We start from the raw sequence: 24,702 nt of genomic DNA, 5'->3' as shown, positions 1-24,702 counted from the left end.
GGTAGCCAGAAGAGGAGAAGCCTATCTAAAGCCTACTAAAATGGAATCACTTGGTGCTAGATCGTATATGGGGACAAAGAAGGTAGGTTTAACAAAGATGATTCTAGAGTAAGTGAACTTGAGAAGTGCAGGATAGACGTGGCTACTGACGACAGAGAAAGGAAACCATAAACAGTTCTCAGGGGCACAGAATCAGAAGCCCAGAGATGGGCCCAAAAATTCAGATAAATGTTCAACAGTTTGAGGGGAAAAAATTCATATGGAGCCACACTGTACACCGAGGGATGGATGTGCTTAGATGTGGAGAGCATATTAAAGTGTGAACATTCACATTTTAGTAAGAATTAAAGTTTTCATAAAATATTAGGGTGTGGGAAATTTTTTTTAAAATAGTCATTATCTTTATAGATAGTAATTAACTCCCAGACAGAGAAAATTAGAAATTACAGGGCTGACCTTCAGAAGTATTACCAGCTAATGGATGGAAGAGAAGAAAAGATCAGTCATAAACTAATTAGAGAGAACCCAGGCCCTTTCCATCAGAATCCTGGGCATTTGTATGGGTCCATAAAAGGCCGCTCTTTTGACCCTGAGAAGTAATTCTGGCCCTGGAAGTCCTGGGTTAGATTGACCTTTCAATATTGCCCTCGTCTGGGACCAGTATTTGCTGTTGGTCTCTGGAGAAGCTGGGCCTGAGACCAGCCCGACTGGAAAGCATTCTGATTTTTAAAAAAAGAAAAAAGGGCTTCCCTGGTGGCGCAGTGGTTGAGAGTCTGCCTGCCAATGCAGGGGACACGGGTTCGAGCCCTGGTCTGGGAAGCTCCCACGTGCCGCGGAGCAACTGAGCCTGTGCGCCACAATTACTGAGCCTGCGCGTCTGGAGCCTGTGCTCCGCAGCAAGAGAGGCCGCGATAGTGAGAGGCCTGCGCACCACGATGAAGAGTGGCCCCCGCTCGCCGCAACTAGAGAAAGCCCTGGCACAGAAACGAAGACCCAACACAGCCAAAAATAAAATTAATTTAAAAAAAAGAAAAAAAAAGTCTGGCCTTGGTAAAAGATTGAGGAAAGAAAAGGGATATCTCTTACTCAGTCCTCACAACAATCTGATGAAGTTAAGGTATTATCACTGTTTAAAAGATAGGCGATCCAGAGATGTTAAGTAATAGATTAAGTAATGTGCATAGGCTCACCTAGCTAGTAAATGATGGAGCCAGGATACAAACACTAGGCTCTGCCATGACCTCACCACCCTATACTGCTCTCTCAGAGAGATTCAATTTAACTTGCTGAAATGCTTCTCGACATGGACCAAGTGATCATCTGAGAACGACCGCAGATTAAGGATTAGGTATTTTCCAAAGGCAATAATAATCGTTAACACTTGCGTAGTTCTTACTGTATGCCAGGCACTGTCTTAAGTGCTTTACATTAAATTAACTCATTTGATCCTCACAGTGCCCCATAAGGGAAGTCTATTATTATCCCCATTTTGTAGATAGAAAAAATGAGGCATGGAGAAGTTAAAACCGTTCAAGGTCACATACCTAGTAAGGAGTAGAGCTGGGATTTGAACCCAAGTAGTCCAGCTCCAGCGTCCATGCTCTTTACAGCCAAGCTATGTTGTCTCAGAAATAGACCCTGGTGAATATAGTAAAGGTAAATTCAGTGGAATGGTGAAATAGAAGCCAGATTGCAGAAGAGAACAGTGTCTTTATGGAATATATTTTGGAATGTAGCCAAGAATTAGAAGTAGATGTTGGATCTTGTCAAATGCTGCTTCTGCATCTTTTGAGACGATCGTGTGGTTTTTGTTTTTTACTTTGGTATATGGTTATTACATTGATTTTCAAATGTTAAACCAACCATGTATCCCCAGAATAAACCTCACTTGCTTCTGATGTATTACCCTTTTTATATATCGTTGGATTCAATTTACTAAAATTTTGTTTAAAATTTTTATATCAATTTCCCTGAGGGATATTGGTCTGTATTTTTCTCTTCTTGTATATCTGTCTGGTTTTAGTATCAGAGTAATACTGACCTTATAGAATGAATCGGGAAGTATTTCAATTTTTTTAAAAAAGAGTTTGTGTAGAATTGGTATCACATCCTCCTTACATGTTTGTAGAGTTCACCAGTGAAGCCCTCTAGGCCTGAAGTTTTTGATACGGGAAGGTTTTTAACAATTTCGATTTAATAGATAAAGAGAAATTCTGATTTTTTATTTCTTGAGTGAGCTTTGGTAGTTTTACCTTTCAAGAAATTTGTCCATTTCATCTAAGTTGTTGAATTTATTGGCATAAAGTTAGTCATAATGTTCCCTTATTCCTTTAAGATCTGTAGAATCTGTAGTGATGTTCTCTCTCTTTCCTGATACTGGTAATTTATGTCTTTTTCATTTTTTCTTTTCCTTGATAAGTTTGGCTATAGGTTTATCAATTTTATTGATCTTTTCAATAAACAATGAGCTTTCAGTTCTACTGATTTTTTTTTTTTTCCTGTATTTTTCTCTTTTCTATTTCATTGGTTTCTGTTTGCTTTGAATTTAACTTTCTTTTTCTGGTTTATTAAGGTAGTAGCTGAGGTCACAGATTTGAGACCTTTGTTTTCTGGTACAGGGTGTTTAGTGCTTATAAACTTCCCCTTAAGTACTGTTTTAGCTGTATCCCACAGATTTTGATACTTTTTGTTTTCATTTTCATTCAGTTCAAATGCTTTCTGATTTCCCTTTGATTTCTTGAGATGAGGTATTTAATGGACCGTCTATGGACTACTTAGAAGTGTGTTATTTAGTTTCTAAATATCGGGAGGGTTTCCAGATATCTTTCTGTTATTGATTTCTATTTTAATTCCATTGTGATCAGAGAATGTGCTTCTCTGATTCCTATTAAATTTATTGAGACTTTTTTATGACCTAGAATATAGTCTATCTTGGTGGAGTTCAATGTACACTTGAAAAGTACATATTTTTCTGTTTTGGAGTGGAGTGTTCTATATATAAATGTCAGTTAGGCCAAGTTGGTTGATAATGTTGTTCAAGTCTTCTATATTCTTAATGATTTTCAGTCCACTTGATTTATCTAATACTATTGAGGGAGGGGTATTGACATCTTCAGCTATACTTATGGACTTGTCTATTTCCCTTGCAGTTCTGTAACTTTTTGCTTCATGTATTTTTAAGCTGTTATTAGATGCATAACTCTTTAGAATTGTTACATCCCTCCACAAATTGACCCTTTTATCATTACCAGGGATAAAGAAAATAATTTCATAATATTCTTTGCTGTGTAATTTATTTTGATTAAAATAGCCATTCCAGCTTTGAATCGTGTTATGATATATCTTTTTCCATCCTTCTGCTTTTAACCTGTTTGTGTCTTTATATTTAAAATGTGTTTCTTGTAGGCAGCATATAGTTGGGGCTTGCTTTTTAATACACTTTGACATTCTCTGTCTTTTATTTGGGGTGTTTAGACCATTTACATTTAATATGATTGTTGCTATATCAGATAGGTTTAAATCTGACACCTTGCTACTTGTCTTCTTTAGTGGTTGCTTTAGGGTTTATAATGTACATTTTTAGTTTATCACAGTCTGCTTTCAAGTGATATTATTAAACCACCAGATAGAACGTAAGAACTTTAAAATAGTGTACTTCCATTTCTCCCCTCCAGTCTTTATACTATTATTGCCATATATTTACTTCTAGATAGGCTATAAATCTCATTCTATGCTGTTAATATTTTTCTTCAAGCAGTTAATTATCTTTTAAAGACATTTAAATAATAAGAAAAAGATCTTATATACTTATCCAGAGTTACCATTCCTGGCGTTCTTCATTCCTTTGTTTAGATCAGTATTTCCATCTGGTATCATTTTCCTTCTGCCTAAAGGATTTCCTATTTCCTGTAGTGCAGATCTGCTGGTGATTAATTCTTTCAGATTTTGTATATCTGGAAACTCTTTCAGGCTAAATTGCAGCAGGATCTGTAGGGCTTACTCAGTTTTTTTCTGTTTGTTAGGGATCACTGTCCTTTGTTGCCCAGTGCCTAAATGTTTTGAAAACCATTGTTTCATAAATTTTATCTGTTTTGTTGTTGTTTCAGGCAGGAGGGTAAATCTGGCCCTTGTTATCTCATCTTGGAAGCTGAAGTTCTAGCCAAGAATTAGAGAAAAGAAATAAAATTATAGGGGCAAGACTTTTCAGAATTGGCAAATAGCGAGCATGTGTCGAGAGGGAAGTGTATTTTCACCCAGAAGCTGGGATTTCTTAGATGCATGAAAATGCCTGTGTACAAACAAGCAGTTAATTAGCAAGTAAAAATGCCTTTGGAAGCTTCTGGATGGGGCATATCAAATCTGAAATGGTGACAATCATCTTTGAGGACTTTCCTTCGAATCCTGGTCCAGGCCCTCATGGTTCAGGGGCTTTGAGTCTGTTAACCTGGTCATGAGTGGGGCCAGAGCTGGCATGGCAGAAACAGCAGCAGGTGTGACGTGGCTTCTAGAAGGAAAAGCCAGGAAGAGGCCCAGGTTGGAGTTGAAGAAAAGGTTTTTAAAAAGTTGCAGCGCACCTCCCCCCATACTTTCTGAATCGAGGTGCTCTTTTTTTTTTTTTTTTTTTTTTTTTTTTTTTAGGATACTCTGAGCTTTAATATGTTACTGTTGTAGGTTAAGAGGATTTTATTTGCAATGAGTTTTGAAGAGATTTATTCCAGACTTTTATTTCTTAATTTCTTTTGAGACGGGTCTTCCATTGAAATCACTTACAAAAACCCAGATTTATAGAATTGCATGATGCTATCTTTTTTTAATTTAATTTAATTTTTTTTATTTATTTATTTATTTTTGTCTGTGTTGGGTCTTCGTTTCTGTGCGAGGGCTTCCCCCAGCTGCGGCAAGCGGGGGCCACTCTTCATCGCGGTGCGCGGGCCTCTCACTATCGCGGCCTCTCTTGTTGCGGCGCACAGGCTCCAGACGCGCAGGCTCAGTAACTGTGGCTCACGGGCCCAGTTGCTCCGTGGCATGTGGGATCTTCTCGGACCAGGGCTCGAACCCGTGCCCTCTGCATCAGTAGGCAGATTCTCAACCACTGCACCACCAGGGAAGCCCAATCGAGGTGCTCTTTAATTCTTCTATTTGGAAGGCTATCTTGTTCACAAAGCAGCTAAGTATAGTAGGGAGCCTGATCCCACAAATTAGGTCAGCTGGTTGATTATTGTGGTTCTTTTCTATACTGTGTAAATGCAAACAGTTGTTTTCATCTGGCAGTTTTGAGCAGACAACATCCTGTATCTGTTTGCCTACACAGGATGTGAGTCAGTTAAGAAAAGAGAGAAAGTGAGGTACAGTGTGTCTTAGTCTGCTCAGGCTGCCCTGATGACAAAATGCCATAGACCGGGTTGCTTAAACAACAGAAATTATTTTCTCACAGTTCTGGAGGCTGGAAAACCCAAGATCACAGTTCCAGCAGGGTTTGGTTTCTGATGAGAGCTCTCTTTCTGGCTTGCAGACAGCCACCGACTTGTGTGTCCTCACATGGCCTTTCTTTAACAGGTGTGGTGGAGAGAGAGATCTCTCTCTCTCTTTTCCTTTTCTTATAAGGCCACCAATCCTACTGAATTAGGAACCCACCCATATGACCTCATTTACCTCCTGAAAACCCTATCCAGATATCATCACATTGGCAATTAGACTTCGACATGGGAACTTGGGGTGGGGATGGGGAGGCCAGACACATTCAGTCCCTAATAGGGTGCATGGGATTCAGCAGCAGCATAGGTACCTGTGTAACATGTGTGACGTGGGTCTTTTGTCAGCCTCTCATTTCTGGGTACGTTGTGTCTATAGCCCCCAGGCCCTGGTAGTAGCCCTTCTAGTCTGTACCTCCAAACCAAAAGCTTTCAAAATTGGATTTGGAATCCAGTGTTTTGTTGAAATGCATAGAATTTCTGGATGTACCTTACTGAACAGATTCCATGGGACGAGGGACAGATCTCCTGATAGACTTCGTATTGCTTGTCTCCAGGTTCTTCTTTGTGGTCCGGTTGGTCCAAAGCTGCATGAACTTCTTGATGACAATGTATTTGTTCCACCAGAGTCACTGCAGGAAGTGGATGAGTTCCACCTCATTTTAGAGTATCAGGCAGGTAAGAGGAAATGAGTAAGTAATGGTGTAAACCTGGTCAGAGGGCTGTGTGTTGTCAGATGGGGGGTATCACTGTGCTAGACATTTATCTTTGTAAATTGGCAGGATCCTGTTCTTGCCTTACCAAAAGCTTCCTGGCCCCTGGTTCTACTGAGTTGATACTGACCATTGTCTCAAGGGAGAGTGATATAGAGTATTACAGCACTGAAGAAAATTCCCAGGTCTGCAAATGTAATTGATCTGAACCCAAGAGATACCAGGCTGTAGGAAAGCAAGCATCTTGAATAAAAATGAAAATGTGTTAAACACATATATTTAAAGTTTTTCTTTATTACTAAGAAGAGAGAAGGGCAGGTAACATCGGCTGAGCTCTGTGCTGGGTTCTGCCCTAGCGCTTTCTGGCCAGCTGTTCCAAGCTGCTTAGGGTTAATACCAGGCCTCTGGCAAACTTCCTGTGAAGCATTTTATTTTCCCTTGGGTGCGTAAGTGGCAGTGTTTTGTATGTAACAACACATATTATTTCCCATTACATAATGTTCCAATGTTTATAACTCCAAATCCACCCCATCCCACCCTACCCACCCCCAGTAGATTTTGTGTGTTATACAGACTACAGATCTGATTTCTGAGAGAATCCTAAATACCTGAACGTATTCTAATTTTGTTTATTTGATTCCGTGTATTTTCCCTGCTCAAAACTCAGACTCTTGAATTTCTGATTCAACACATTATTAATTCACGTTAAAGATTCAAGCATCTAAACAGACTAATTGGTACCTTAAAGCAGTACTTGCTTAATATGCATCAGTGAACTGCTTCCAAGTCAGACGATTAAGAGAACCTCACCTACTAGAGTAATTGACTTTAATATAAGACACAAAATATAGTGCATCTTAAAAATTATGCCTTCCGCCAAGTACAAAAAAAAAAAGAATTGTTTCTTGTTTCTGGTTCTCTTTTGGGTGCTTACTAGAATGAGGGAGTTAGGAAGGGCAGGGTCAGAATATTAGAGACAAGATGTTGGAGTGAGCAGTTCCCATTTGCACAGTTTTTGAGTTTCTCTCAGTGGGAAATCAGAATGATGGCTCTTACTGCCTGAAGGTAGTGGTATGGAGCGAGCTGCTCAAATGAAAGGCGTGAGCAAGTCTGTTGACTGGAAGGATCTAGAAGAGCTGAAGGTATGCCTTTGAGGCGCTGCTGCCGCTGCCAGTTCCAGATTCGTCTCACGTCCGCTCTGCTGGCGCTCACATCATGAACTTGGGACCTTTCTGGTCCCCGTGCCTGTCATTTTCCCTGGTGACTACAGAGTAGAGAGACTAGTTTCTTCACCAAGACTTTGCTGTTGTATTTGACAGCTGTGCCTTGTATGTGGTTCAGAAGACAGCACAGCTTATCTTGAAAGGAGATTGTCTCCATCCTTGGGTTTACAAGCTTCCCATTTCAGTTTTTCTTTTCAATGCCTTATTTCTTAGTACAAAGCAGTGGCCTTCCATTCAACTTTAGGTAAAGTTACATTTTCATCGGCCCCTGGAGGAAACCTAGTCTAGCAGCCCTCAGGTCAGCTCTCTTAACAGAAATCCATCCGCTGCTTCTCTCTAACCTAAATGAATAAATTCCCAGAGGGGATTTGTCAACTTTTTTTTCCTTCTCTCCTACCAGACCTTTCCAGAGAAGCTTATTTTCAGGCTTTGGGCTGGGGATCCAGTGAGTCATTGCATAGGTTTTGCTGACTTACTGACTGAAGGGCAAGATCATAAATTGAGAGAAGGGATCACTTAAGGGAATAAATTCAAAGCTTAGTGAGAAAAGAGGGGCGTTGAATATTATTACGGGCTCACCCTGTCTACGTTTCAGTCATTTTGCTTTTCGGGCCGCTCCATCAGTCAGTCCTGCGTCCTGTGGAAACCGCCAACGAACAGCTCTCACATCCCTCCTTGTCTTTGCCTTGCGGAAGCCTGTTTATTTTTGCCTCTCTCACTTTTTCCCTGAGGAAATTAATTTGTTTTGAATGCCATGTGGCTCTTCTCTCCTAGGTTGAGTTAGATAGCGCTTCTTCGCAGTTTCACTCTGAGTGGCAGTTCCAGGTCTCTCCTCGTGGAGAACACTCATGTTGTGTGTTTTTCCCATTGTACAGCGTCTTGTTAGTTGGGGAAGTGTTCGTTTAGAATTCATACCCGCATCTTTTGTGTCATGGACATTGGAGTCATCGTTCTGTTCTCTTCCTCGTGCGTTCTTTTGCTGATTCGGTCACGTGGCTATATGCTGCGTGTGGTGTGAAGCAGTAGAAATATGATGATAGAAGAAGACACAGGCCCTACCCTCAGTCCACATTTCCCTACAGGAGGTGGAGTCTTGAATAAATGATTGCACAGTTACGTGCCAAGCCCTATAGTAAGGCCCAGTGGTGGCCCAGGGAAGGAGGTACTGTAATCGAGTCTGCTTGGAGGTGGCAGAGTTCGGAAAGGCTTCCTGGGGGAGGCCGTCCCTGCGTTGGGCCTTCAGAGATGAAGCAGAGTTGGAATGCTGCTGTCAGCTCTGTGGATCACCATTGGGTATTTTCTTTGGACAAATAATAAAGCATGGGCCAGGAGTTAAGAAAGGAACATGGTGTTTTAACAAGTATAACCATTGCATCAGGTTTTAGGAAATAGGTGATGTTTTCTTTCCTGTTATACAAATGACCCACGTATGAAGTGTTTTTCAGAGGAATGGATTCGGTAAAGGTGAACTAACTCAGAGCAAAGGAAGGATGGGTTTTCCCCGCCTTGACACCCGCTCTAGAGTCAGCCCCGCCCCTCCCCCCACGCGCACTCTGCAGGGAGGCGGGGCTGCTGTTGGCAGAGGCCCAGCGGAGGAAGCAGGAAGCAGGAAGCAGGGCACTGACCCGGGGCACATCAGCCGGCAGCGTGAGGAGACCCTCTGCTGGGGTGGCTGCCGTGGGGAAAAATTTTCTGAAGGAATAACCAGTAAATGATAAAACCAACGGAAGACTAGGTTTCAGCATATGGACTTTGATTTTGTAAATGGGACCGGTCCTTTGCGTGGAGGGAGAGCTGTGTAACCCTAGGTCACAAATCCTTGCCCCCCCCAGTCTCGGGCAGCGCGCCAGGCTGGGGGTGACTGCTCCTCCTGGTGCTCGGGGAACGTGGCCTCTAAGGCACTGCCTCAGGCTGAGTTTTGAGATTTTCAAGACTTTAAGGAGAGGAATGTGGGATGCGCATGGGATGGCACCGAGTGAGCTTGGGGAGGCCTCTCCAGCCCCCACTGCCCCCCTCCCCTAGGACTCGGGCACTAGCGCACTCCCCTCAAGTGCTTGGCAGCTGGGGGCTCTCAGTTGGTAGTTCCCCACCTGACTGCACATCCGGGTCTCCAGGGGTGGGGCCCTGCCACCTGCACATTAAAAACTAGGTTCCACCCGAGATGTGGCCTCCTGGCCGGTGCCGAGGGGCACTCCTGTAGCTGCACACAGACTCCCAGCTCCTCCCCCCGCCCAAGACGCCACCGGGGAGGGTCTGGCCTCCCTCTGCTTGAATCAGATTAGTGAACGCTGAGTGGGCACTCTGTGCAGGGGACTGTGACCAGGCTGTGGGAATCAGGGACGTACGGTGTTGGGTGGGATGGGGCACAAACCTGCGAAAAGTGAAGTAATGACACAGGTTTGAGTACTGGTTAACATAGTAGAAGAGAGGACTCAAAGCAAAGTGATGAATCACCAAACCAAGTAAAGGAAAATCTCTGTGGACCCTCAAAGCAGCGAGAGTGCACCTCAGGCTGGAGCGGTTGGCAACCCTTTCGGGAGGTAGTAACACTTGAACTTAGTCTTTTATTCATTATTCATTATTCCAATTGTTATTCCCAAGCAGCTCGCTCACGGGAGGCTAGAGCAGCCAGATACTCTTAGCTTCCGGATCAAGTACCCAGGAACCACCAGTGGGCGGCAGGGAGGAGGAGGTGCAGTCATTCCAGCCTCCTTAGGTCCCAGCTAAATGACAGGTGCTGGGGCGTTATTGTGAGGTGGAAGGTGCTTTGGGAAAGGCAGCATGTCCTACATTCGGGGACCTGCATGGTGCCCACTGTGCACCGGTGTTTGGAAGTTGTGCTCTGCGACTGGGGGGGACACGGGCGCCCTGTGTTTGGACAGGAGAGCTTCCCTGGGACTCAAGGGGAGCTACTTGCCAGCTCCTTGACAAAGGCACACAGCACCCGTGCTGTGTTTCTGTGTTTTTGTGGGGCTGGGGTTGGGGTTTTGGGTTTGTTTCTTTCTGACCACCATCCTCCTGGCTGCGGCACCATGCTTCCCCTAGGCCATGGCAGCCAGGGTCCCTTCAGCCAGAGGCCAGCCTGCCCAGAGCCAAGGCTCCAGTGAGGCCCCCGCCAGCCCCCGCACAGCTAGGAGACTTAAAGCCTCTTCCTTTTCTTCCCATTGTGTTGACTGGGCTTTTCTAGGGGAGGAGTGGGGCCAGTTAAAAGCTCCCCATGCCAACCGATTCATCTTCTCCCACGACCTCTCCAACGGGGCCATGAATATGCTGGAGGTGTTTGTGTCTAGCCTGGAGGAGTTTCAGCCAGACCTGGTGGTCCTCTCTGGATTGCACATGATGGAGGGACAAAGCAAGGAGTTCCAGAGGAAGAGACTCTTGGAGGTAATAGCACTGTTACGGAATTTCACAGATTGCAGCTAGTGTTTTCCTTCAGATCCCTGCCTCCCTTGGCCTCTGCAGCTTGCGCTGCCTTGCCCTGGGTCCTGGCCTCCCGGGACGTGTCGTGGCAGCCGAGAAGCCTGCCTCCCGCTCCAGCGAGGCTCCTCATGGGGTCCTCTCAGGCACGGGCAGCATCTTGCGTAGGACAGATCAGAACATCGTCTTGCCTGAGCCTCTGCTTCCCGTGCTAAACTGAACGTGGCTGCAAACTGCAGTGTTTGTAGTTTGTGTCCTTTATGTTTTCTGTATCATCTCATTGACATCAGCTGTGCTGCAGATTCACACAGCAGTTGAAGCTGACTGCTCGGTTTAGGTCCCCAGGAAGAGGCTGGCTGCGTGAACGTGCAGGGGCAGTTCCTTGTGCGCTCTGAGTCCTTAACCCCAGTGCCTCTCTGCAGAGCCTGGTTTTCCCTGGTGGGAAAAGCCTCCCTTGTCCACAGTGTCTGTGGCCGCCCACGTGGCCGGGAGCTTTCATGAGGATGCACTGCCTCTCGGGATCTGTTCCTTCCCTCTTGCCTGACTTCCTTCTGTTTCTGATGGCAGTGCTCTCCTCTTGTCTCTGCAGGTCATGACGTCCATTTCTGACATCCCCACGGGTATTCCAGTTCACCTGGAGCTGGCCAGCATGACCAACAGGGAGCTCATGAGCAGCATTGTGCATCAGGTAACCCACGGGCAGCACGCGGGGGTCACGGAGGTGTGGGTGTTGTCTCACTCAGACCTGGGTCCATGAGATCCAAGTCCAGGAGCCAGGACTGTGCTGGAACAGGATCTCCTACTAGATTAGGAATATGGCGGTGTTACTGATGGGTTCTTGGGGCGTGTTTCTCCTTCTGGAATGGGGAAGTTGGAAGTGAATGCCTTTTGCAGCAGAACTCAAAGGAGAAAACTGAAAGCCCAACTTGGATGCTTTCAGTTGAACTTCAAGAAGTTCAGAGAAAGGAAGTTTGGGGGGATGCTTCACTCCCTCACCATCAGGCCCTGAGGTGTTCAGCCTTTGGACAGTAGCAATGATCAGATAAATCCAAGAGTGTGACGCTTAAGAGCACGGACTTTGGAAACCAGGGTTGGAATGCCAGCTTTGCCGCTCGCTAGCTTTGTGAACTTAGGCAGGTTAGTTAACCTTTCATTTTATTGTTATTTAACCTCTTTAATGGGTAATATATTCATGTGGTTCAAAACTCAAAGAATATTAAAAGATACACGGTGAAGTCTCGCTTCCTCCTGCCCCCTGTATCCACTGTTAGTAACCTCTTTACTAGTTTCACCTGATCCCTCCAGAGTTATTGTGTACGTATATAAGCAAATATGGGAATATAGCCTTATTTTTTCATCCTTTTTTACCTCCAAAGATAGCATAGCATACTGCATACACTGTTGTACACTTTGCTTTTTTTCACTGGATGCGTTTTGGAGATCTCCTCTTTGTCATCACGTGGTTAGAAGAAGCGTGTGGTGCATCCCGTGTCTTTAACTCCAACCAAAGCTGGGCATTTGGCTCTCTGCCCTTTGCTGTACCATACAGCGCTGCAGCAAGTAACTTTGTACATGAGTTTATTTTGCCCATGAGCAGGTACATGTGTATGATAAGTTCTCAGAAGTAGAATTGCTAGATTGGGGCACAAAAAGCATTTGTAAGTTTGATATTGCAGTATTCTCATCCATGAGCACTGTACCAGTTTACTTTTCACTAGAATTCTCTACAAGTGCTTGTTTCCTCATATCCTTGCCACTGGAATGTGATTAAAAACATGCTTTCTTGCCAATCTGACAGGTAAAAAGTGGTATTTCAGAATAATTTTTTTTAATAGACTACTTTTTAGGGCAGTTTTAGGCTCACAGCACAGGTGAGCAGAATGTAGAGCCCCATGTAGCCCCTGCCCTCCACACCCAGAGCCTCCCCCATCAACATCCCCTGCCCCAGAGTGGGGCGTTTGCAACAGTCAGTGAGCCTACATTCACATGTCATCATCACGCAGAGTCCATCGTTTACATTAGGGTTCACTCCTGGTGTTTTTCAGTATCTTTTTTTTTTTACTTTTTGGTCACAACTTGCAGCATGTGGGGTCTTAGTTCCCTGACCAGGGATCGAACCCGCACTCCCTGCAGTGGAAACGTGGAGTCTTAACTGCTGGACTGCCAGGGAAGTCCCATTCGGTATAATTTTTATTCTCGTATTTCTCTTTTTGAGGTTATTTTTTCACTTCTTTAAAAAGCCATTCTTATTTCATTTTCTGTGTAACTGTCTACTTAACCTTTCTAAGCCTCGGTACCCTTATCTGTAAGATGGAGGCAATACCTCCTTCCCTCAGAGCGTTACAGTAAGAAGTGAATGAAATAGAGCCAGTAGCTCAATGTCTAACACAGAACATGCAGTAAACGGAAGTGGTGTTACGTTAGCAAAGGGACAGGCCCTTGATTTTTTTTTTTTTTTTTTTTTTTTTGCCACACCACGCAGCTTGCGGGATCTTAGTTCCCAGACCAGGGATTGAACCCACGCCCTCGGCAGTGAAAGCGTGGGGTCCTAAACACTGGACCGCCAGGGAATTCCCAGGCCCTTGATTTTTTTAAAAATATATGCACGTGCACACACACCCCTACATACCCACAGGGCTCATCTCTCTTGCACAAACATTCACCATATGCAGGTCCCCGGCTCTAAGGAAGGAAGTGCTAAGTAAGAAAGATAGTAAGGTGGACATAGTGGTACCCCTCAAGATAGAAAACCATGGCTCTTGTTTGGTGCCCTTTCACACACAGTGTTATTAATAAATTCAGTCTTCCTAACCCACACCTGCCTAGAAAGCTTAGATCAGACGTGAAGCCACTCTCCTTGCTTCTTGGTGTTGTGTGCGAGGAACCCTTACAACCCTGCCTGTGGGCTTCTCCACTGTACTGGTGTGACACCTGCTGACATTCAGGAACCGAGAGTCAGGCTCCGTCAGTGGTGAGAGCCTCTGCTGTGTGTGCAGAGGCAAAAACTGGGCACCGTGGAAAGCAATACAGAGCGTACACCTCTGCCTTTGTCTCCCAGCATATAAACAGAAGACTGGCTCTAATACAGAGTTACTGCAACTTTCCAGTTTACCGCAAGTGATGATGAGCGTGGAGATAGAGGTGTAATAGCCAAAACAGGGACCTTGATCTGTCACGTCCCCCTGCAGACTTCAGGGGCAGGGAGTCTTGTGGTAAAGAAGAAAGATGCCGGCCCTACCTGCCTTCCCTGACATTAGTCGTTGGCTGTGTCCTAGGATACTTAGGAGCTAGATGTCCATCAGAAAAAGACCCGCATTTTGTTTTTGTTAGCAGGTCTTTTCTGCCGTGACTTCCCTTGGGCTGAATGAACAGGAGCTGTTATTTCTCAGCCAGTCGGCATCTGGACCTCACTCTTCCCTCTCTTCCTGGACCGGTGTTCCTGATGTGGGCGTGGTCAGCGACATCCTCTTTTGGATCTTGAAGGAACATGGGAAGAGTGAAAGCAGAGCCTCAGACCTCACCAGGATCCACTTCCACACGCTGGCCTACCACATCCTGGCAACTGTGGATGGACACTGGGCCAACCAGCTGGCGGCCGTGGCTGCAGGAGCTCGCGTGGCCGGGACGCAGGCCTGCGCGACAGAAACCATAGACACCCGCCGAGTGTCTCTGAAGGCGCCCCGCGAGTTCATGACCTCCCGTTCGGAGGCCGGCTCCAGGGTCATGTTAAACCCAAACGAGCCAGTGGTCAAATGGCACAGGGAGGGAGTGTCCTTCCACTTCACACCAGTGTTGGTGTGTAAAGATCCTGTTCGAACTGTGGGCCTCGGAGATGCCATTTCAGCCGAAGGACTCTTTTATTCAGAAGTACACCCTCACTAGTAGGAAGATTGTTGTGGGTCATTTTTCTGAAGGAGGAAAACTAGCCAACCTAAGAATGACAGAAATTAAGTGGTTTGGGAAACAGAATTGAGAGTGTCAAAACCGTTTCTAGATCTAATTGAAAGACAGCCAAAGAAACAACAGCAGATTAAACTGTACCAGATACATTCCAGCCAGTTGACGATTACACAGAAACATTTCAGGTTTTAATCAAAGTTCAGCTATTTACTAACAAGACTGGATTTTTCTTCTTGTTTTTTGTTTGTTTGTTTTTTTATGTTGTGTGTTACAGGGGTAAAAACTTGATTCCCAGACCCCTTCTTCAAGTATTTTAGGCCTGACCTCTTTACCCTCGAGAGCATGTCGGTTTGGAGAAAGCACTCCTCCTTGCCCACCTCGGAAGCGCATGCTCACTCATCCGCTCCCCTGTCTCTGGTAAAGTGCAGTGTGAGTTCTCGCATTCTCTCAGCTCAGCGCCCATGGCAGGATCATGATTTCCATTCAGTGTTCTAATGAAAAAATTTAATGAGCACACCTTGTCAGTCTTCTGCTCTCAAACTTAGGGCAGAGCCACAAGTAAGGACAAAACAGGCCCTCCTGTGCTTCAGAGACACAGCAGAGGCTGGGAGCCTCGTGGTTCCCTTGAGGGAGCCAGTCACTCTGCAGTTCAGGAGCCTGGCTGGCTTGCAGGGTGGCGCTGTGAGCTGAAGGGCTGTGCCTTCCTGCCCTGGCTCCTTAACTGTAGGCTGGCTGGTCAGAGGCTCCTGTGCCTGGGCCCAACCTCATTGCCCAGCTCTGGACGTGCTTTCTGCAGTAGGAGACTGATCTATGTTCTTTCTGATCCTTGAAGGCATTTTACAACTGGAATATGCTTCTGGGTGTATAACAGATCATGTGTGTTTTACATTGACACATCACATCCATTAAAGAGTTTGACCTCATAAGAGTCCCAGGATCATGAATAAATGTCATGTTATGTATTTATTTTTTATAAATCAAGGAGACTTCAGCGTGCTTTTAAATATTAAAAACAATTTACATTTCAGGAATCCTAAATCTGTTTGTGATTGATTTCATTTCTACCACGACTGTGGAGCCATATAAAATGTAAATCATTTTGATCTTGACTTGTGACTTACATGTTCCTCTGCTCTTGAGGTGTTTGATTATCTTGTCTTCCCCATCAGTAGGTTAGGCAGCCCCTCACACTGAGTCTGAGCTGTAGGTCTGTCCTCTGGTTTAAAGTGACAGAAGAGGGACTTCCCTGGCTATCCGGTGGTTAAGACTCCGTGCTTCCAATGCAGGAGGCACAGGTTTGATCCCTGGTCTGGGAACTAAGATCCCACATGCTGTGCGGTGCGGCCAAAAAAATTAAAAAAATAAAGTGACAGAAGATACTAGTATCAAGTAGTCAAGCCAGTATGACCCAGCAGTTGGAAAGAGTGTGGTGAGCCTTCTTAGTGTGTTCAAAGAGCAGTATAGACACGTGTCATCTGGTGGCAGGCCAGCTTAGGTCACAGGTAATCATTCACGCTGGGCTCACAGCAGCAGCTTCTGGAATCTCAAAGCTACCTCAAGTTCTCCATTTAAAATGACCTTCCCCCCTGCCTTGCATGAGAAGGAAAGGCTTGATTACTCCTTCAAAGACAACTTAAGCCTAGAGAATTATGCAGCTTGAAATTCAAAGCAAGTAGCTTATTAAAATCTCCGGCTGCTACCTCATCAGTCTGCCTTGAAGCTCAATTAAAAGTAATTAAACCACCTTCTAGTCTATTTTTAGAAAAGCTTAAGTGAGATTTCTATTTTCCCAAGAAGAGTTAGAATAACTCATCACTTACGTTCTAAACCTAAGCAGCAGTGTTCTCCATGTGACCTTTTTCTTACAGGCAGCCCCTGTCCTTAGCATATTCTCAACATTTCTCCAGTTTTCACTGGTGATGTCGAGGAAGACGTTCAGGAGACGTGGGCAGCACGTACCTCAGAGCAGTGTTTTTCAAAAGGTGGGTTTTGAACGATTAATCATTACTAAATCAACTTGGTGTTTATAGAAAGTATCAAAGTGCATCATACATTATGGGGATAATTATTTTAAGTATTGTTTTGTAAAACTTTCTGTATTCCTGAATGTGTGTGTGTAGATACGAATATACATGCACCCCTCTGTGAACGTCCCACCTTGTTGAGAAGTAGGCTAAGCTTTGGAACTAAGATTAACTGGGCTGTATCACCCAGGACAGACAGGTGGAGCCAGAAGTGAGTTGGAAAGGCAGGAGAAACAAGAGGTGGAGCTTCAGGCCCTTTTGCTTTGAACTATATTTTACAGAGATTTCCATGTATGATTTTATATGAAGAAGAAAAGCTTGAAAATCCCCTGGACTAGAAAGGGTGCCCGGTGAAAAATGATCCTTCCTAAAAATGTTCTAACACTCACTCTTGAATTCCCTTGAAATTGATTTAACACCCAGGGAAAAGCTGCAGCACACAAAACACTGTCAGAAGATAAGAATTCAGCCAAAACTCAGTAATATTTATTGCACAGATTCAGTTTGCATTTTATTCTCTTACTCTGTCAAGTTTGAGTGGGGCAGAGGTAATTATTCATCAGCAGAAGAAATCCAAATTCTGTACAGGGTTTGAGGTGGTGAGTATTGTATGACATTGGACAAGGTACCTTTCCTGAGCCTCATTTTTCCTCATCCCTAAAACAGGGCTAGTAATGGTCCTTACCTTCGTAGGGTTCTTAATGAAAGAGGAATGCGGAGCAAAGTATTAGCACAGTATGTGGCATGTATATAAAAGTTTAATAATTGTCAGTTACTATTACTAAACTGAACAGGCAATTTTCTGGGTCTCTTTAGGACTACTGAAAATCATTGAAAAGCTACCACAATGATAATTTAACATTTTATTTTTTGGTCTTTTTTTAGGTAAAGATTTTCAAACAGTGAAACTACAAATTTTAAGTCCATTTGGTAAGTTTTGAGAAATGTATATACCTAATCTAACCCAAGTGCCCATCCAGATACAGAATGTTTCCATCCTCTCAGATAGGTCCCTCAGGCCACTTCCAAGTTATCCTCAGCCTCACCCTCAACCCCAGACCCCTGAAGCACCCACTATAATCTTTTTCACCATAAATTAGTTTTGCCTGTTCTGGAACTTCATAGATATGGAATCATACAGTATTTAGTCCTTTTGTATAAAGCTCTTTTCTTTATTTTTTGTTTCCTCACTGATTTTTTTAAAAATTTTTGTTGAAATTTACAATGTTGTGTTCGTTTCAGGTATACAGCAGAGTGATACATTCTCTTCCATTATAGGTTATTACAGAATACTGAGTAGAGTTCCCTGTGCCATACAGTAGGTCCTTGTTGATTATCTATTTTATATTTAGTAGTGTGTATATTTTAATCCCAAACTCCTAATTTATCTCCCCCCCCCTTCCCCTTTGGTAACCATAAGTTTGTTTTCTATGTTTGTGAGTCTTTCTGTTTTGTAAATAAGTTCATTTGTATCAGTTTTTTAGATTCCCCATATAAGCGGTATCATATATTTGTCTTTGTCTGGCTTGCTTCACTTAGTATGATAATCTCTAGGTCCATCCATGTTGCTGCAAATGGCATTATTTCATTCTTTTTAATGGCTGAGTAATATTCCATTGTGTATATGTACCACATCTTCATTATCCATTCATCTGTCGATGGACATTTAGGTTGCTTCTGTATCTTGGCTATTGTACATCATGCTGCAATGAACACTGAGGTGCATGTACCTTTTCAAATTATGGTTTTCTCTGGATATATGCCCAGGAGTGGGATTGCAGGATCATATGGTAGCTCTACTTTTAGTTTTTTAAGGAACCTCCATACTGTTCTCCATAGTGGCTGTACCAATTTACATTCCCACCAACAGTGTAGGAGGGTTCCTTTTTCTGCACACCCTCTCCAGCGTTTGTTATTTGTAGACTTTTTGATGTTGGCCATTTTGACTGTTGTTAGGTGATACCTCATTGTAGTTTTGATTTGAATTTTTCTAATTAGCGATGTTGAGCATCTTTTCACATGCCTTTTGGCCATCTGTATGTCTTGTTTGGAAAAATGTCTTTTTTAGATCTTTTGCCCATTTTTTGATTGGGTTGTTTGGGGTTTTTTTTTTATATTGAGCTGTTATGAGATGTTTGTATATTTTGGAAATTAACCCCTTGTCAGTTGCATCATTTGCAAATACTTTCTCCCATTCTGTAGGTTGTCTTTTCATTCTGTTTATGGTTTCCTTTGCTGTGCGGAACCTTTGAAGTTTAATTAGGTCCCATTTGTTTATTTTTATTTCCATTACTCTAGGAGACAGATCCGAAAAGATACTGCTGCAATTTATGTCGAAGAGTGTTCTGCTTACGTTTTCCTCTAGGAGTTTTATAGTATCCAGTCTTACATTTAGGTCTTTACCCATTTTGAGTTTATTTTTGTTTGTGTTAGAGAATGTTCTAATTTCACTCTTTCACATGTAGCTGTCCAGTTTTCCCAGCACCACTTATCGAAGAGACTGTCTTTTCTCCATTGTATATTCTTGCCTCCTTTGTCATAGATTAATTGACCATAAGTGCATGGGTTTATTTCTGGGCCTTCTATCCTGGTCCATTGATCTATATTCATGTTTTTGTGCCAGTACCATACTGTTTTAATTACTGTAGCCGTAAAAACCCTTTTCGTTCAGCATAATGTTTTTGAGATTATGTTGTTGCATGTAGCTTGTTGCTTTTTGTGGCTAAGTAGTATTCCACTGTGAATACGGTGTTTCCGTTTGGGGCTTTTATGAATAATGTTGTAATCGACAAGTCTGTGTGGGCATTTTCCTTCCTCTTGGGTAAAATACATGGGAGTAGAATTGCTGGGATGAATGTATATCATGAGATAAGTGACAGACCTTTCTCCAAAGTGGATGGCCCATTTTACACTCCCACCAATGATGCATGACAGTTCGGTTGCTTCTTGTTCTTGCCAGTATTTAGAGTTGTCAGTGTTTAATTTTAGCCATTTTGATGTGTACATAGTGGTATTTCATTGTGGTTTTATTTTGCATTTCCTTGACGATGGACAAAGAACGTTTTCACGTGCTTACTGGCCATTCATATATCTTCGTGAGGTGTCCAAATTTTTTGCCCATTTTTTTTCATTTGGTTCGTGTATGTTGTTGTTTGGGTTATTAGTTTTTTTATTATTGAGTTGTAGGAGTTTTTTATATTTTCTGGATATAAGTCCTTTGTCAGATGTATTTTGTGAATATATTCTCCTTGAATATATTCTCAGTCTGTAGATTGATTTTCATTTTCTTCATGGCATAATGGGAAGTTCTTGCTCCTGTTTTTTAAAAATTTTTGTAAGACTGGATTTAATAGAATTCACTGGTGAAATCATCTGAGCCAAGAGTTTGCTTAGGGTAGCTTTTGATTTATAGATTCAATTCCTTTGATAGGACCTATAAAGCCTTTACATTTCATCTTGTTTCAGTTTGGGTATGTTGCATTTTTCAAAGATTTTGTCTATTGCATTCAAGTTGTTTTATTGTCATAAAATTTTTCATAACATTCCTTTATCTTTTCCATGTCGTATAGGACCTGTAGTGCTATCCCTGCTTTCATTCCTGATGTTGGTAATTTGTCTCTTTTTTCCCTTCATCAGTTTAGTTAGGGATTTGTCAGTTTTTGTGCGTGTGTGTTTTTTCATAGAACTTTTGGCTTCTTAGATTTTTCTTTAATAGTTTCTGTACTTTGGGTTTATTTTGCTCTTGTTTTAGCTTAAGGTAGAAACCTTTATCAGTGATTTTCTACCTTTCATTTGTTCTAATAGAAGCATTTATAGCTCTAAGTAAGTTTCCTTGTAAGCACAGCTCTTAACTGAATCCTACAAATTTTGTTTTCATCATTCAGTTCAAAGTATTTCCTAATTTCTCTTTTGATTTCTTCCTTATTACAAGTATGTGTGTTTAATTTCCAAATATGTAGGTTTTCTAGATATTATTTCTAATACAATTTCATTGTGTATAGAGAACATGTTCTGTAAATTTCAATCTGTTGACTTTTGAGACTTTTTTTTTAAATTTTATTTATTTATTTATTTATGGCTGTGTTGGGTCTTCGTTTCTGTGCGAGGGCTTTCTCTAGTTGCGGCAAGTGGGGGCCACTCTTCATCACGGTGCGTGGGCCTCTCACTATTGCAGCCTCTCTTGTTGCGGAGCACAGGCTCCAGATGCGCAGGCTCAGTAATTGTGGCTCACGGGCCTAGTTGCTCCGCGGCACGCGGGATCCTCCCAGACCAGGGCTCGAACCTGTGTCCCCTGCATTGGCAGGCAGATTCTCAACCACTGTGCCACCAGGGAAGCCCCTGAGACTTATTTTATGGCCCAGTATTTGGTCTGTCTTGCTAAATGTATTATGTGCAGTTGCAAAGAATGTATTTTCTACAGTTACTGCTTGTAGTGTTCGATAAATGTCAACAGAAATTGACAAGCATGCCAATATGTCCTTTTACACTTTTTGTCTAATTAATTCTATCAGTTGCTGAAAGAAAAAGTGCTAACAACATATCCAACTATGATCGTGGATTTAATTCTATCAATTTTTACTTGATGTACTGTGAAGTAATGTTAGTTGCGTACATATTTATGATTTTCTACTGAATTGACTGTTTATCATTATGAAATGCCCTTTATTTCTGGTAACACCCCTTGTTTTGAAGTCTCCTTTATCTAACATTAATATAGTACTAGGCTTTTTTTTATCCTTTCTGTGCTTTTTAACTGAAATGTTTAGTCCACTTACATTTTTAAGTCTAATTACATTTTAATGTAATTATTGACATGACTGGATTTACATTTAACATTTTGCTATTTATTTTCTCCTCGTTCCATCTGTTTTTCCCCCCCCTCTCTACTGTCTTTTTATTGGGTTGGCCAAAAAGTTCCTTTGGTTTTTAAGTAAAAAGATGCATTTTTCATTTTCACCAAGAGCTTTATTGAACAACGTAGTCACCGTTTTCTTCCACTACCTTCTGCCGTTTTTCAGGCAAGTTCATAATTCCATCTTCCCAAAACTTATCTTTTTGAGTAAAGAACTGTTCCAGGTGCCTTTTACAGTCTTCCAGGGAATTGAAATTTCTTCCATTAAGAGAATTAAATTTAATTAAATTAAAGACCGAAGTAAATGGAAATCCGAAGGTGCAATGTCTGGTGAACACAGCGGATGAATCAGAACTTCCCAGCCAAGCTGTAACGGTTTTTGCCTGGTCATCAAAGAAACATGCAGTCTTACGTTATCCTGATGGAAGATTATGCATTTTCTGTTCACTAATTCTGGACGCTTTTCGTTGAGTGCTGCTTTCAGTTGGTCTAATTGGGAGCAGTACTTGGGATTAATCGCTTGGGTTTTTCCGGAAGGAGCTCGTAATAGAGGACTCCCTTCCAATCCCACAACATCACCTTCTTTGGATGAAGACCAGCCTTCGGTGTGGTTGGTGGTGGTTCATTTCGCTTGCCTCACGATCTCTTCCATTCCACATCGTACAATATCCACTTTTCATCATCGCCCTGTCACGACTTGTTTTAAAAGCGGAATGTTTTCATTATGTTTACATAGAGAATTGCATGCAGAAATACGGTCAAGGTTTTTTCTGCTTAATTAATTTACGTGGAACCCAAACAAACATCAAAGCAATGAACATAACCAAGCTGGCGCAAATGATTTTCAGTGCTTGATTTGGATATTCTGAGTATGTCAGCTATCTCCGCGTGGTATAACGTTGATTGTTCTCAGTTATTGTTTCGATTTGATCGCTGTCAAGTTCAACTGGTCTACCCGACCGTGGAGCATCGTCCAGCGAGAAATCTCCAGCACGAAACTTGGCAAACCACTTTTGGCACGTTTGATCCGTCACAGCACCTTCTCCATCCACTGCACAAATCTTTTTTTGTGTTTCAGTTGCGTTTTTACCTTTCTCGAAATAACAAGCATAAGATGCCAAAAATGCTTTTTTTCTTCCATCTTCTACATTAAAATGGCTACACAGAAAACTCAATTTTGATGATAAGTTTTTTTTACTTGCGCACTGGTATGACAGCTGTCACAGTACAATCTAACAAACAAAATTGTTTTGAATGAAGTTAAAGACAACTAAGGGCTACTAGAGCCATCTTTCTTACAGGAAAAAAAAAAAACTTTTTGGCCAACCCAACAGCTATGCTTCTTTGCATCTTTTTAATGGTTACTCTAGGGATTAGAATATGCAGCCTTAACTTTTCACAAACTATTTAGGATTAGTTTTTTTTAACCATATCATGTGAAATATAAAAACCTTTCAACCATGTTTCCATATACCCCCTTGTCCTTTAGTTATACATATTAAACCTCACATATAATGTTATAATTTTTACTTGGAACCGTTATGTGTATTTTTTTTTAATTAAACCAAGATGATATTTTACATTTACCCACTGGTTTATATTTGTTGTCTGTGGGAGGATTGGTCCATTGTGAGCTCCTCTCTGTTATCAAACAATAGGGATTTTTTTCCTTAAGAACAAAATGATCATTGTAATCATACACTCCAAAATTTTACTTCATTTTGTACTAATATTATTGAGTAAGAAGAACACTTTTCCCATTGCTAATTCATACTTCCACTTTCCTGCCTCTAATTTGAGCCATCTAAAACCACGTCTGTATCTGTAACTGTGTACTTGGTCTCATTTTTCTAATTGTCATGTAATTTTTCTGTGATGACATGAGCAACTCCCATACTAGGAATTAGAATAGCTCCTTTCTCAACAGAGTGAATGAGAGACTGCAAATCCACAAACCCCAAAGACTGGGCAGGTACAAGGTTCTTTTAAAAAGTTTTCATTGTGATCCCTCATTTTTATACCTGAATGACAACTTTCCCCAAAGGGATGATACATAATCTTTATTCTGAAAAGTATATATAATGTATTGATAACATCTGGTCAGTGGTATCATTGACTGTCAAATAAAAATTCCTCAGTTAAGCAGCTCTTCCTTTTTTTTTAAATCCTTGGTGCTGATACCAGACCAGCCCTTCATCTCTACTTCTTTTCATACTGACATGATCTGGCTCTACACTCTGACCTCTCAAGAACAAGACATAGGGACTTGTTCTGGATGCTCTTGGGCAAGTGCAGCTGGGATACTCAATAGGCTGGGCCTCAATTTAAAGAGCTTGTTTCATCATTATTTTTTTTTCTTTTAAATTTAGACTATTAGAGCTGGATTATTAATCCAAGATTTGTGTTTGCTTCAGTGGCTGCTATACCACACAGCCCAAGGATCAGCTCAGCTAAGACAGACAAGGCTTTGTCATGACAGGACTACTGCGCAGAGGTCTGTCTCAGACTTTCCTTCCACAGAGGAAGGGGTCAGCCAGCCAGGAGAGAAAGTCCTCTCCAACGCAGACAGCATCACATGCCCTGCTGGCTCTTGGCACTACATACATAGAGCCGAAGCCTTGCTCTCAATTCTTAGGGAACCTGTCTGGGCCATCTTCTCTCTCCTTCCTAGCTGACGGGGCAGCAGGGGACTGCGTAGGCCTCAGGCTCCTCGTGATCATCATAGCACGTTCTGCGTTCTAGTTCATGATGCCCAGGGAACGTGCTGGCCTCCGTGCTGCCTGTGTCATGGGACCTTTCCTAATCTGGAACATCCTCGCCAAAGAAACCCCAACTCTGGGTTCATCCTACACCTATTTTTCTGTTATTTGTGCTGATGCTTCAGTTGGTTGTGCTTCCACAGTGGGCTCTGGCTCCAGAGGAAGAGATGGTGGCTTTGTGAGCTGGGATGTTCCTCCGGCACCTAGTAACAAAACAAACAGCTTGAATTCTCAGTTCCATGGTTCCAGAAGAAATCAATATTTTCACTGTCAAGTTTCAAGAAGAAACCCCGTATCTTCTGAGACTAGTGGGACTGTGGCGTATCTGGGCAGCTGTGAAGGA

At 42.6% G+C, this 24,702-nt stretch overlaps 2 protein-coding genes and 1 long non-coding RNA gene across 7 annotated transcripts in view; 2 read left to right on the top strand and 1 right to left on the bottom strand.

Moving 5' to 3' along the window:
* Positions 1-15,755, top strand: part of ADPGK (ADP dependent glucokinase) — a 28,067-nt gene extending 12,312 nt beyond the window's left edge. For 2 of the 3 annotated variants that reach the window (XM_068555084.1, XM_068555101.1), the window contains exons 4-7: positions 6,029-6,149; positions 10,595-10,791; positions 11,414-11,512; positions 14,155-15,755. In XM_068555084.1, the coding sequence (XP_068411185.1) occupies positions 6,029-6,149; positions 10,595-10,791; positions 11,414-11,512; positions 14,155-14,706 (969 nt within the window). In that variant the 3' untranslated portion in view covers positions 14,707-15,755. The remainder of the gene's footprint in view (positions 1-6,028; positions 6,150-10,594; positions 10,792-11,413; positions 11,513-14,154) is intronic. The other variant, XM_068555092.1, reaches the window with a different exon arrangement.
* Positions 15,756-16,596: 841 nt separating this feature from the next.
* On the top strand, positions 16,597-24,179 carry LOC137771569 (uncharacterized). 2 transcript variants are annotated; one of them, XR_011075387.1, is made up of 4 exons: positions 16,597-16,706; positions 17,634-17,678; positions 18,027-18,066; positions 23,970-24,064. It is a non-coding gene; the product is annotated as an uncharacterized lncRNA (long non-coding RNA). The 2 variants fall into 2 exon arrangements; XR_011075386.1 differs by lacking the exon at positions 18,027-18,066 and having other exon boundaries at positions 23,970-24,179.
* BBS4 (Bardet-Biedl syndrome 4) overlaps positions 23,642-24,702 on the bottom strand; it is a 46,290-nt gene continuing 45,229 nt past the window's right edge. For both annotated transcript variants that reach the window (XM_068555063.1, XM_068555057.1), the window contains one exon: positions 23,642-24,562. In XM_068555063.1, coding sequence (XP_068411164.1) covers positions 24,464-24,562 — 99 coding nt within the window. In that variant the 3' untranslated portion in view covers positions 23,642-24,463. The remainder of the gene's footprint in view (positions 24,563-24,702) is intronic.

Source organism: Eschrichtius robustus, chromosome 1, assembly GCF_028021215.1.
Source record: "Eschrichtius robustus isolate mEscRob2 chromosome 1, mEscRob2.pri, whole genome shotgun sequence".
Taxonomy (NCBI): domain Eukaryota; kingdom Metazoa; phylum Chordata; class Mammalia; order Artiodactyla; family Eschrichtiidae; genus Eschrichtius; species Eschrichtius robustus.
The sequence above is the reverse complement of the archived record's forward strand: the minus strand, read 5'-3'. Positions and strand labels throughout refer to the sequence as shown.